The 12,124-nt window shown below is 42.9% G+C and overlaps 1 protein-coding gene across 1 annotated transcript in view; it reads left to right on the forward strand.

The window, feature by feature from the left end:
* LOC141752509 (calcium/calmodulin-dependent protein kinase type II subunit alpha) overlaps positions 1-11,249 on the forward strand; it is a 34,703-nt gene extending 23,454 nt beyond the window's left edge. The window contains exons 4-18 of the mRNA XM_074610509.1: positions 1,671-1,725; positions 2,071-2,136; positions 2,220-2,292; positions 2,432-2,534; positions 2,687-2,770; positions 2,863-2,957; positions 4,224-4,346; positions 4,435-4,518; positions 4,711-4,753; positions 5,437-5,471; positions 6,479-6,527; positions 6,740-6,815; positions 8,501-8,595; positions 8,741-8,969; positions 9,333-11,249. Coding sequence (XP_074466610.1) covers positions 1,671-1,725; positions 2,071-2,136; positions 2,220-2,292; positions 2,432-2,534; positions 2,687-2,770; positions 2,863-2,957; positions 4,224-4,346; positions 4,435-4,518; positions 4,711-4,753; positions 5,437-5,471; positions 6,479-6,527; positions 6,740-6,815; positions 8,501-8,595; positions 8,741-8,969; positions 9,333-9,336 — 1,214 coding nt within the window. The 3' untranslated portion in view covers positions 9,337-11,249. The remainder of the gene's footprint in view (positions 1-1,670; positions 1,726-2,070; positions 2,137-2,219; positions 2,293-2,431; positions 2,535-2,686; positions 2,771-2,862; positions 2,958-4,223; positions 4,347-4,434; positions 4,519-4,710; positions 4,754-5,436; positions 5,472-6,478; positions 6,528-6,739; positions 6,816-8,500; positions 8,596-8,740; positions 8,970-9,332) is intronic.
* Positions 11,250-12,124: the final 875 nt, after the last annotated feature.

Consider the following 12,124-nt stretch of genomic DNA (forward strand, 5'->3'; position numbering starts at 1 on the left):
ACCACGCTAACTGATCAATAACCAGGAGGGAGCACTTCCTGTTTAATTCAGTTAGTTTGTTCTTCAGCTTTAAAATCCTTCAGACAACAAAGTGAAACTAACTGACCAGAATCAGTCAGATGTTTAAATATGACCTCACGTGGACCGAACCGGCCAATCAGGAGGCTGCAGCTGAACCCAGCGTCCAATCAGAGCTCTGTGTGGGCAGGTGATGCTCCACAGATACCGAGGACTGTTACGTAACCCTATGTGTGTGTGCGCGCGTGTGTGTGCGCGTGCGTGTGTGTAGGAGGAGAGAGAGGGGTTTGATGCCTTCACCTAAGGACACTGTTGCCTAGCAACACACACACACACGCACACACACACACACGCACGCACGCACACACACACACACACACACACACACCTGTGTGAAAGCACTCAGAAAGGAAATAATCAGGTTTTTCTCTCGAAACACTCCTACACAGTACAGCCGTGGGATTTGATTTGTGTGCGTCTGTGCGTGTGTGTATGTGTGTGTACGTGTGTACGTGTGCGTGCGTGTGTGTGGGCAGCAGTTATATATCCTATTATACAATAAAAGCAGAGTTTCCACATTCAGAACAGAAACAAACAGTCAGACGTCTACAGTCATCAAGTATTCAGACATCTTACTGCAGTATAAATACTCAACGTGTCCTCAGTACGGCCGTCAATCAATTACTATATATAATGACCATTAATCACACATTTTATATCTGTTCAAAATGTACCTTAAACTGCTAGCTTAGCCTAGCTTAGCACAAAGACTGGGGAGCAGCAGGGGGTAACTGCTAGCCTAGCCTAGCTTAGCTTAGCATAAAGACTGGGGAGCAGCAGGGGGAAACTGTTAGCCTAGCCTAGCCTAGCTTAGCACAAAGACTGGGGAGCAGCAGGGGGAAACTGCTAGCCTAGCTTAGCACAATGACTGGGGAGCAGCAGGGGGTAACTGCTAGCCTAGCCTAGCTTAGCTTAGCATAAAGACTGGGGAGCAGCAGGGGGAAACTGTTAGCCTAGCTTAGCTTAGCATAAAGACTGGGGAGCAGCAGGGGGAAACTGCTAGCCTAGCCTAGCCTAGCTTAGCACAAAGACTGGGGAGCAGCAGGGGGAAACTGTTAGCCTAGCTTAGCTTAGCATAAAGACTGGGGAGCAGCAGGGGGAAACTGCTAGCCTAGCCTAGCCTAGCTTAGCACAAAGACTGGGGAGCAGCAGGGGGAAACTGCTAGCCTAGCTTAGCTTATCATAAAGACTGGGGAGCAGCAGGGGGTAACTGCTAGCCTAGCTTAGCTTAGCATAAAGACTGGGGAGCAGCAGGGGGAAACTGTTAGCCTAGCTTAGCTTAGCATAAAGACTGGGGAGCAGCAGGGGGAAACTGTTAGCCTAGCTTAGCTTAGCATAAAGACTGGGGAGCAGCAGGGGGAAACTGTTAGCCTAGCTTAGCTTAGCATAAAGACTGGGGAGCAGCAGGGGGAAACTGTTAGCCTAGCTTAGCTTAGCATAAAGACTGGGGAGCAGCAGGGGGAAACTGCTAGCCTAGCCTCTAGCATCTTTACATGTTGTATGTTGTTGCCTAACCGGCTAGTTATCAGTCCAACCAGAGTCACATACAGGTTCAATGAACTACTCTTTCTTTCTTTCTTTCTTTCTTTCAGTTCGGCTACATGACAGCATCTCAGAGGAGCTGCATCATTACCTCATCTTTGACCTGTGAGTGCTGCTCTATTCTTTTCCAATATACTATATATTTATATATTAGGGCTCTCAATTGATTAAAATATTTAATTGTGATTAATCGCACATTTTTTATCTGTTCAAAATGTACCTTAAAGGGAGATTAGTCAAGTATTTAATACTCTCATCAACATGGGAGTGGACAAATATGCTGCTTTATGCAAATGTATGAATACATTAATTATTGTAAATCAATTAACAAAACAAAACAATGACAGATATTGTCCAGAAATCTGTTATCACGTCACATTATGTTCCATTGTTGACGGAGTCATATTAATTGAACTCCTTAATGTTTCCATGATGTGTTTTCTCTCTCAGGGTAACAGGTGGAGAGTTATTTGAAGATATTGTAGCCAGAGAATATTACAGCGAAGCTGACGCCAGGTAGGAAATACTCATCGATGCATGTGACCCTGACTGAAACGAGATGTGCACGTGACCTCTGACCTCTGTCTCCCTGTGAACAGTCACTGTATCCAGCAGATTCTGGAGGCGGTGCTACACTGTCACCAGATGGGCGTGGTCCACCGAGACCTGAAGGTACCTGTCTGTCTGTAATGGGTTTAAAAAGAACTGTGTTATTCTATAATTGTATTATATACTAGAGTTAGCATGTTAGCATCTGTCATGTAAACAAGTGGGCGGAGTTAGCATGTTAGCATCTCCTCTGTGTCTCCAGCCAGAGAACCTGCTGCTGGCCTCGAAGTCTAAAGGAGCGGCGGTGAAACTGGCCGATTTCGGCCTTGCCATTGAGGTGGAGGGAGACCAGCAGGCCTGGTTCGGTAAGACCTCACAGATACTAATACTGAAGTACTATTGCAGTATTAGTACTACTAGTACTACTTTGATTTTTATAAAGAGTTTCAGGCCACAACAATGCTGAAAATAATATAATAATAAATCTGTGTGTGTGTGTGTGTGTGTGTGTTTACAGGCTTCGCGGGGACCCCAGGTTATCTGTCCCCGGAGGTTTTGAGGAAGGACCCGTACGGCAAAGCAGTCGACCTCTGGGCCTGTGGTCAGATTATATTCTGCTCTACTGTCTCCTTGTTTCCTTTCCTTGCTTCCTTGTTTCCTCTCCTCTCAGGTGTGTCTGTTTCTCCCTTTCAGGTGTGATTCTTTACATCTTATTGGTCGGTTATCCTCCGTTCTGGGATGAAGATCAACATCGTCTCTACCAGCAGATCAAAGCTGGAGCGTACGATGTAGGTCACATGATTCTTCACTTCAGTCACATGACTCTGCATGTCATCATGTGACTGTGACCTACTCGCTGCCTAGAGGACCTAAAGACCCTTTTAATGTCGTCATCATGATGACGTCACAGCGTTAGCTGGAGGCTAACACAAACACAACTTTGTTCACCTCATTTTCTGTGTGTGGAATTATTGAGCTAAGCTAGCTAAGTAGCCTTGCGTCCGACCAGCGGGCCGGTGGCTAACGGCAGCGCTGTAAAGATAAATTGAGGGCGTATAAATCTCTGGATGTCTATAGTTAACTATCCTTCAGTAAAGTCAGTCAGAAAGAGAGTCGGACAATATCGGAGAAGCGTTTCAGAGACGGAGAGAAAGGGATGCTAATAGTTTAGCCTTCTGCTAACAGCAGCTAACGGCTCACGTTAGCTGCTGTTAGCAGAAGGCTAACTATTAGCAACATTTCCTCTCCGTCTCTGAAACGTTTCTCTGATATTGTAGCTCTAGAGCCTCCAATCACAGTTAGTCATCTCTAATGTCTGTGAGATCTGGATTCAGCCAACAACACAGAGGACATTTAGATGTGTAGCTTTAGCCCACTGCTAGCGTTAGCCTCCAGTCTTTCCTTTGTTTAGCCTCCAGCTAATGTTAGCCCACTGCTAGTGTTAGCCTCCAGTGTTTCCTTTGTTTAGCCTCCAGCTAATGTTAGCCCACTGCTAGCGTTAGCCTCCAGTGTTTCCTTTGTTTAGCCTCCAGCTAATGTTAGCCCGCTGCTAGCGTTAGCCTCCAGTGTTTCCTTTAGTTAGCCTCCAGCTAATGTTAGCCCACTGCTAGCGTTAGCCTCCAGTGTTTCCTTTGTTTAGCCTCCAGCTAATGTTAGCCCACTGCTAGCGTTAGCCTCCAGTGTTTCCTTTAGTTAGCCTCCAGCTAATGTTAGCCCACTGCTAGCGTTAGCCTCCAGTGTTTCCTTTGTTTAGCCTCCAGCTAATGTTAGCCCACTGCTAGCGTTAGCCTCCAGTGTTTCCTTTAGTTAGCCTCCAGCTAATGTTAGCCCACTGCTAGCGTTAGCCTCCAGTGTTTCCTTTGTTTAGCCTCCAGCTAATGTTAGCCCACTGCTAGCGTTAGCCTCCAGTCTTTCCTTCGGTTAGCCTCCAGCTAGCTAACACCGTGGCCTTTATTGGTCCTCTACGTAGAACTGCATAGAGAGGGAGGACACAGCCACTGCCTCACTGTTTCCTTGCTTCCTTCCCTTCCTTCCTTCCCTCTTCCTCCTCCTAGTTTCCGTCTCCTGAATGGGACACGGTGACTCCTGAAGCCAAAGATCTCATTAACAAGATGTTGACCATCAATCCGTCTAAAAGGATCACAGCAGCCGAGGCGCTCAAACACCCCTGGATCTCTGTGAGCCTCTCCTGTTTATATATGCTCTCATATATATATACTATATATAACTCATGATGATGATGATGATGTGTGATCTTCCTCCCAGCATCGCTCCACAGTGGCGTCCTGTATGCACAGACAGGAGACGGTCGAGTGTCTGAAGAAGTTCAACGCCAGGAGGAAACTCAAGGTAGGCCGAGGTCAGAGGTCACATGTCAGAGGTCAAAGGTCAGAGGCTTCAGTTTCTGATTTTCAATTTAAATTCCATTTTGTTCTTTAAACAGTTTTTGATCAAAACAAACTCAGATATTTGTCTTTTAATGTGAAAGTCATTAAATTCCATCCTTCCTTCCTTTGTCCTTGTCTCCTCCTTTCCTTCCAGGGAGCCATCCTCACCACCATGTTGGCCACCAGGAATTTCTCCGGTAAGATCATCAGCTGCTTCCGTCTCTGACCCGTCAGTGTCGCAGCAGCAGAGGGTTAAACTCACAGAGACGGTAGCCAATCAGCTGCCGGCTTACTCACAATTATCAGGTTAACACTGTGTGTGTGTGTGTGTGTGTGTGTGTGTGTGTGTGTGTGTGTGTGTGTGTGTGTGTGTGTGTGTGTGGCAGCTGTCAGACCTATAGATAGCAGGGAAACCACCGTCAGACATGTTTCCAGCCGGATCAGAACATTAAAACTCTTACAACATGTCGACTTAGTTTCATTAACTTTACTAAGTATTTGATTTACTTCTTTAATCTTTAATATGATATATTATTATTATTATTATTGTTATTATCTGAGAGGTGTAGTCAGAGTGTGAACAGACAGGAATGTGTTTATCTGTCCTGAGCTCTCTGACTGACCCTCAGCTGTCTCTCTCTCTCTCTGAGGCTGAACCAGCTCCGCATTCTTCTTCTTCTTCAACACTTTACTTTATTTTATCTACACTCACAGTCACAGTTTTAACTTTTATTTTATTTTGAAGTATTTCCCGTCAGTTTGCTGAAGGGCACGTAGGCAGCGGTTGTCGGCACGATGCTGTCTCTCCTCTTCTCTGCGTTCATTCCTTTCTTTCTGACTCTGCTGCTTCTTTTCCTCTTCGTTTTCATCCCTCGTTCAGGAGGAAAGAGTGGTAAGAAGGCCGACGGGGTCAAGGTAACTACTATAATTATTATTATAAAAAAATATTATTATTATTATTATCATTATTATTATATCACTATTATTATTATTATTATCATCATCATTATAATAATAATAATTATTAATAATAATAATATTATTTTTATTGTTTTTGTTATTATAATTATAATCATTATTATAATTATAATTATGATTATAATCATTATTATTGTTTTTATTATTGTTATCATCATCATTATTGTTGTTGCTATTGTTGTCGTCGTTGTCGTTGCTGGCGTCGTTGCTGCGGGGCGTCGCTGTCGTCATTGCTGTCGCTGTTGTCGCCGTCTTCGTTGCTGTCGCTGTCGTCGTTGCTGTCGTCGTTGCTGTCGTCGTTGCTGTCGTTGTTGTTGTTGCTGTCGTCGTTGTTGTCCGTGTCATCGTTGCTGTCGTCGTTGCTGTCGTCGTTGCTGTCGTTGTTGTTGTTGCTGTCGTCGTTGTTGTCCGTGTCATCGTTGTCGTCGTTGTTGTCGCTGTCGTCGTTGTCGTTGTTGTCATTGTCATTGTTGTCGTCATTGTTGTTGTCGTTGTTGTCGTTGTTGTCGTTGTTGTTGTTGCTTTCGTCGTTGTTGTCGTCGTTGTTGTTGTCGTTGCTGTCATTGTCGTCGTTGTTGCTCTCGTTGTCCCTGTTGTCGTTGTTGCTGTTTTCGTTGTTGTTGTTGCTGTCGCTGTCATCGTTGTCGCTGTTGTCGTCGTTGTTGTTGTCGTTGTTGCTGTCGCTGTCATCGTTGTCGCTGTCGTCATTGTTGTCGTTATTGTCGTCGTTGTTGCTGTCGTCGTTGTTGCTGTTGCTGTCGCTGTCGTCGTTGTTGCTGTTGCTGTCGTTGTTGTTGTTGCTGTCGTCGTCGTTGTTGTTGTTGCTGTTGCTGTCGTCGTTGCTGTCGCTGTCGTCGTTGTCGTCGCTGTTGTTGTTGTCGATGCTGTCGATGTTGACGTCGTTGCCGTTGTCGTTGCTGTTACTGTTGTTGTTGTCGTTATAGGAATCATCTGAGAGCACAAACACCACCATCGAGGATGAAGATACCAGAGGTACACACACACACACACACACACACACACACACACACACACACACACACACACACCGTTTACAGCTCAAATCACTGATGATTGACAGGAAATATAAAGACGCTTCAGCTGACGACTATACTAACCTGTCTGTCTGTCTGTCTGTCTGTCTCTCTGTCTGTCTCTCTCTGTCTGTCTCTCTGTCCGTCTACCTGTCTGTCTGTCTGTCTCAGTGAGGAAACAGGACATCATTAAGGTGACGGAGCAGCTCATCGAGGCGATCAGCAACGGAGACTTTGAGAGCTACACGTATGTAACAAGGCTCTTATTGTGAAAGTCCCCCAGTATGTTAAAGTAGAATGAATATAACAGGACTTTTATTGTGAAAAAACTGTACTGACTTAAACCTGTCTGTCCTCTCAGTAAACCTGTCTGTCCTCTCAGTAAACCTGTCTCTCCTCTCAATGAACCTGTCTGTCTTCTCAATAAACCTGTCTCTCCTCTCAGTAAACCTGTCTGTCTGTCCCCTCAATAAACCTGTCTGTCCTCTCAATGAACCTGTCTCTCCTCTCAATGAACCTGTCTGTCCTCTCAGTAAACCTGTCTCTCCTCTCAATGAATCTGTCTCTCCTCTCAGTGAACCTGTCTGTCCTCTCAGTAAACCTGTCTGTCCTCTCAGTAAACCTGTCTGTCCCCTCAGTAAACCTGTTTGTCCTCTCAATGAACCTGTCTGTCCTCTCAGTAAACCTGTCTGTCCTCTCAGTAAACCTGTCTGTCCCCTCAGTAAACCTGTCTGTCCCCTCAGTAAACCTGTTTGTCCTCTCAATGAACCTGTCTGTCCTCTCAGTAAACCTGTCTGTCCTCTCAGTGAACCTGTATGTCTGTCTGTCCTCTCAGTAAACCTGTCTCTCCTCTCAGTAAACCTGTCTGTCCTCTCAGTAAACCTGTCTGTCTCTCCTCTCAGTAAACCTGTCTGTCCTCTCAGTAAACCTGTCTCTCCTCTCAGTAAACCTGTCTCTCCTCTCAGTAAACCTGTCTGTCCTCTCAGTAAACCTGTCTCTCCTCTCAGTAAACCTGTCTCTCCTCTCAGTGAACCTGTCTCTCCTCTCAGTAAACCTGTCTGTCCTCTCAGTGAACCTGTATGTCCTCTCAGTAAACCTGTCTCTCCTCTCAGTAAACCTGTCTCTCCTCTCAGTAAACCTGTCTGTCCTCTCAGTAAACCTGTCTGTCTCTCCTCTCAGTAAACCTGTCTGTCCTCTCAGTAAACCTGTCTGTCCTCTCAGTAAACCTGTCTGTCTCTCCTCTCAGTGAACCTGTCTGTCCTCTCAGTAAACCTGTCTGTCCTCTCAGTGAACCTGTCTTTCCTCTCAGTAAACCTGTCTGTCCTCTCAGTAAACCTGTCTGTCCTCTCAGTAAACCTGTCTGTCCTCTCAGTAAACCTGTCTCTCCTCTCAGTAAACCTGTCTGTCCTCTCAGTAAACCTGTCTGTCCTCTCAGTGAACCTGTCTTTCCTCTCAGTAAACCTGTCTGTCCTCTCAGTGAACCTGTCTGTCCTCTCAGTGAACCTGTCTTTCCTCTCAGTAAACCTGTCTGTCCTCTCAGTAAACCTGTCTGTCCTCTCAGTAAACCTGTCTGTCTGTCCTCTCAGTAAACCTGTCTGTCCTCTCAGTAAACCTGTCTCTCCTCTCAGTAAACCTGTCTGTCTGTCCTCTCAGTAAACCTGTCTTTCCTCTCAGTAAACCTGTCTTTCCTCTCAGTAAACCTGTCTGTCCTCTCAGTAAACCTGTCTGTCCTCTCAGTAAATCTGTCTTTCCTCTCAGTAAACCTGTCTGTCCTCTCAGTAAACCTGTCTGTCCTCTCAGTAAATCTGTCTTTCCTCTCAGTAAACCTGTCTCTCCTCAGTAAACCTGTCTCTCCTCTCAGTAAACCTGTCTGTCTGTCCTCTCACTAAAACTGTCTGTCCTCTCAGTGAGCCTGTCCCTCTGTGTCCTCAGTAAGATGTGTGACCCGGCGGTGACGGCGTTCGAGCCCGAGGCGTTGGGGAATCTGGTCGAAGGACTCGACTTCCACCGCTTTTATTTTGAAAACTGTGAGCTGAACCAAACTTCCTGCATGGTTGACTGTCTCGTTGTGATTTATGACTCATTAACTGATGTCCACGTAGAGACGAGGACAGGATCGTCCTCCTGTCTCCAGTCCCGCTCACCTGTCCAGGTGTCTCTGTGTGTCCTCAGTGTGGTCTAAGAACAGTAAACCGGTCCACACCACCATCCTGAACCCTCACATCCACCTGGTGGGAGACGAGGCCGCCTGCATCGCCTACATCAGAGTGACTCAGTACATCGACGCCAACGGGACGCCTCGCACCGCCCAATCAGAGGAGACCAGGGTGTGGCACCGCCGCGACGGGAAGTGGCAGATCGTCCACTTCCACCGCTCAGGCTCCGCCTCCACGCTCAACAAGTAAGAACAGATTAGAGGTCAGCTGATATTAACATGTCTCTACAGAAGACAAGGGACGCCTCTGGACGAGGACATCACAGATTGTCCTCGTCAACATTTAGTGCAAGTTTGGAGCGTTATTTTATATATATATATATTTATATATATATATATACATATATATATACATACATAGTTTTATATTTATATTTATACATATTTATTTATATATATACAGTATAAATATTTACTAAAATTTTTTTAAATATTAAAATATTATAAATATTTTTTTTTTCTTCTTCTTCTTCTTCTTCTTCTTCTTCTTCTTCTCCTTCTTCTTCTTCTTCTACTTCTCCTTCTTCTTCTTCTCTGTCGTCCATCCAGCTAACTTCCAGAGCGGGCGGGTCTTTGACGGGTCCCCCGTTGCCTTGACGACTGATTGATTGACAGCAGGTCAGGCGTGTGACACCAGACAGGAAGTTTGAGAGGAGACGAGGGGGCGGGGCCAGAGAGCAGTGAACTGTACGATCGACCAATCAGCTTCCTCTTCTCGGCTCCTTTGGACTTCAGCCACGCCCCCTCGTGTGATCAGCCAATCAGCTGCTCAGATTGTAATAACGTGTGAAAACCTCTTATCTCCTCCGTCGGGATGATTGACAGGACCGACTTCACATCTGGCTCCCTAAAATACCTTTCATTAGTCTTTAATTAGTTCTTAATTAGTCTTGAATTAGCCTTTCATTAGTCTTTAATTAGTTCTTAATTAGTTCTTAATTGGTCTTTAATTAGCCTTTCATTAGTCTTTAATTAGTCCTTAATTAATCTTTAATTAGCCTTCATTAGCCCATAATTAGTTTAATCCCTATAGTTAATTTCCCTCTGAAAACATCTCATTTAAAAAGCTCTTAATTAACAAACAAAGTAGATTTTTAAGAGGAATATTTTCCCATTAATAAATGCATCGTTAATTAATATGTGACACTTATTAATACATAGTATTCAGATATTTAACAGCTTTAACAGTTTAAAGATACATTAATGGACTGAAATGTATTAATGGGGTTTTAATAGGTCTTCTGCATCAATTAAGGGATTTTTAAGGGGTAAAATTTACCTTAATTATTATAAAATAATGTTACATGTTAATTAATTAATGGGGACTCTTTTATTAAATCGAGATGTAAGTTTAGTTGAATTTGAGGATAATTGATACGACGGCGTATCGGGCTGTTGTAGGTCAAATAAAACATAATTATAGGATATTATTATATATAATAATATTCAGAGGGAGTACTGTATACTCTCTGAATGTTATTATACATAATAATATTTGTTGTCTTTTGTCTCGTAAATTTTTTGTTTTTTGCAACTTTAAATTCAGAGAATATCCAATTTTGTTTTCTCGTAACATTATTAGGTATTTTTTCTCCTTAATTTTTAGTTTTTTTCTCGTTAATTTACCACTTTCATTTCAGAGAATATCCTATTTTTTCCTAGTAATATTATATTAATGGTCCCTGTAATTTTGTTTTTTTTACCTACAATGGCCCTATAATATAAAATATATAATAATAATAATCTGTTGAAAATTCACGATGGATGCGTGAATTATTATATTATACTAAGAGGTTTTTTAATGCCAATAACTTAATATATTAGGATCCATTCATTTATTCATTAATATCCCATTAAAACACTAATAATGAAGTTATGACGTTGAACCTGCAGCGTCTCTGAAATATCATGAAACAGATCAAATGTAATATTTAATATTTATTAATATTCTAACGAGCAGTTCAGTGAAATGAGGTTTGGACGTTCATCTCTCTGCTTCCATCGGGCTCGGAGAGCGCCGCCACCTTCCACCGCTCTCCGACCTGCAATCTTCCATGAACAGCCACGCCTCCACCCCCCCGACAGGTGTCCTAACGAGGAGGGCCTTAACGAGGTACCTTAACGAACTGCAGAAGAAACTTTACAACATGTTTGTGAGAGGAGGAAGGAAGAAGGAAAGGAAGGAAGGAGACATGAGGAGGACAGACGAAGCTCCCTGATTCTGTTTTAGCTCCTAAATCCAAAATAAAGTTCAACCTAACTGAAGTTTAAAAAAAAGGATTTAAAGAATGTAAATACATTATTAATTACATTAAATTAAATAAAACAGAATCAGAGAGTCGTTTCTGGACCTCCGTTAGTCACATTGTTGGTCCGTTTGGGGATGCAGAATGGCGCCGACTCTTGATTGTTTTCAGAAGTAAAAAAAACTGCACAAAGTAAAATCAGTGATGCTTAAACGGCCAATCAGAATCACCGACACACATCACCTGTCATCTGTCGCCGGGACCGACCTTCAAAACGCTCATCAGTACGGAGGGCCAGAAGGGACAAAATAACTGACACAAGTTTACATGAATATAAAAAAATTTAATAATGTGAATTAAATATTTTATAAAACATACTTTTTTTTAAAGGTTGTAATTGATTTTAGAGAAACAAACAGAAGTTGTTCATCCTTCAGATTTGGACATTAAATGGTGAACAAAAACATAAATTTTAACGGTTATTAACAGTAACTATATGCTAAAAAAACAAAAGACGTGTATGTCTTCATATACGTTATGCTGTTTACATTTGAACAGAAACATGATTTAATTCATGTATTTCATTCCTGTTGGTGTTTCTTTTTTGCAAATAGTATTTTAGATTTACCACTTTAATCTGACAGAATATCCAAGTTTTTTTTCTTGTTAATTTACCAATTTAAATATCCGATGTTTTGTAATTCTTTGGGGGGGTTTTCTCGTTAATTTAGCTAACTCGTTTATTAGTATTTTATTGATTTTTTTTACATGAACATTGTCACATTTTGATCAACAAATCAAATAACTCCTATATGCAAAATAATAATATAAAAATTTGATATTTACAAAATCATAATGAAAGGGACACAAATGAAACACATATTCCGACATTGATCCTCACCGTGATCTAGTCTCATTTACAAGCAGCCAATTAATGTTGAGACACTTCCTGTTGGTGTTTTTTTGTCTCCTCTGAGCCTCCGTACTTCAGGACACTGGCGGTGGTCGCTGTGTGAAACCTCATATCTCTGTTTGCTTTCCTTTTTTTAATGATATATAATAACTGGTGAAGCCGCCCGTGTTCTGCGGTTCAGT

This window comes from Sebastes fasciatus, chromosome 16 (genome assembly GCF_043250625.1).
Source record: "Sebastes fasciatus isolate fSebFas1 chromosome 16, fSebFas1.pri, whole genome shotgun sequence".
Classification (NCBI taxonomy): Eukaryota; Metazoa; Chordata; class Actinopteri; order Perciformes; family Sebastidae; genus Sebastes; species Sebastes fasciatus.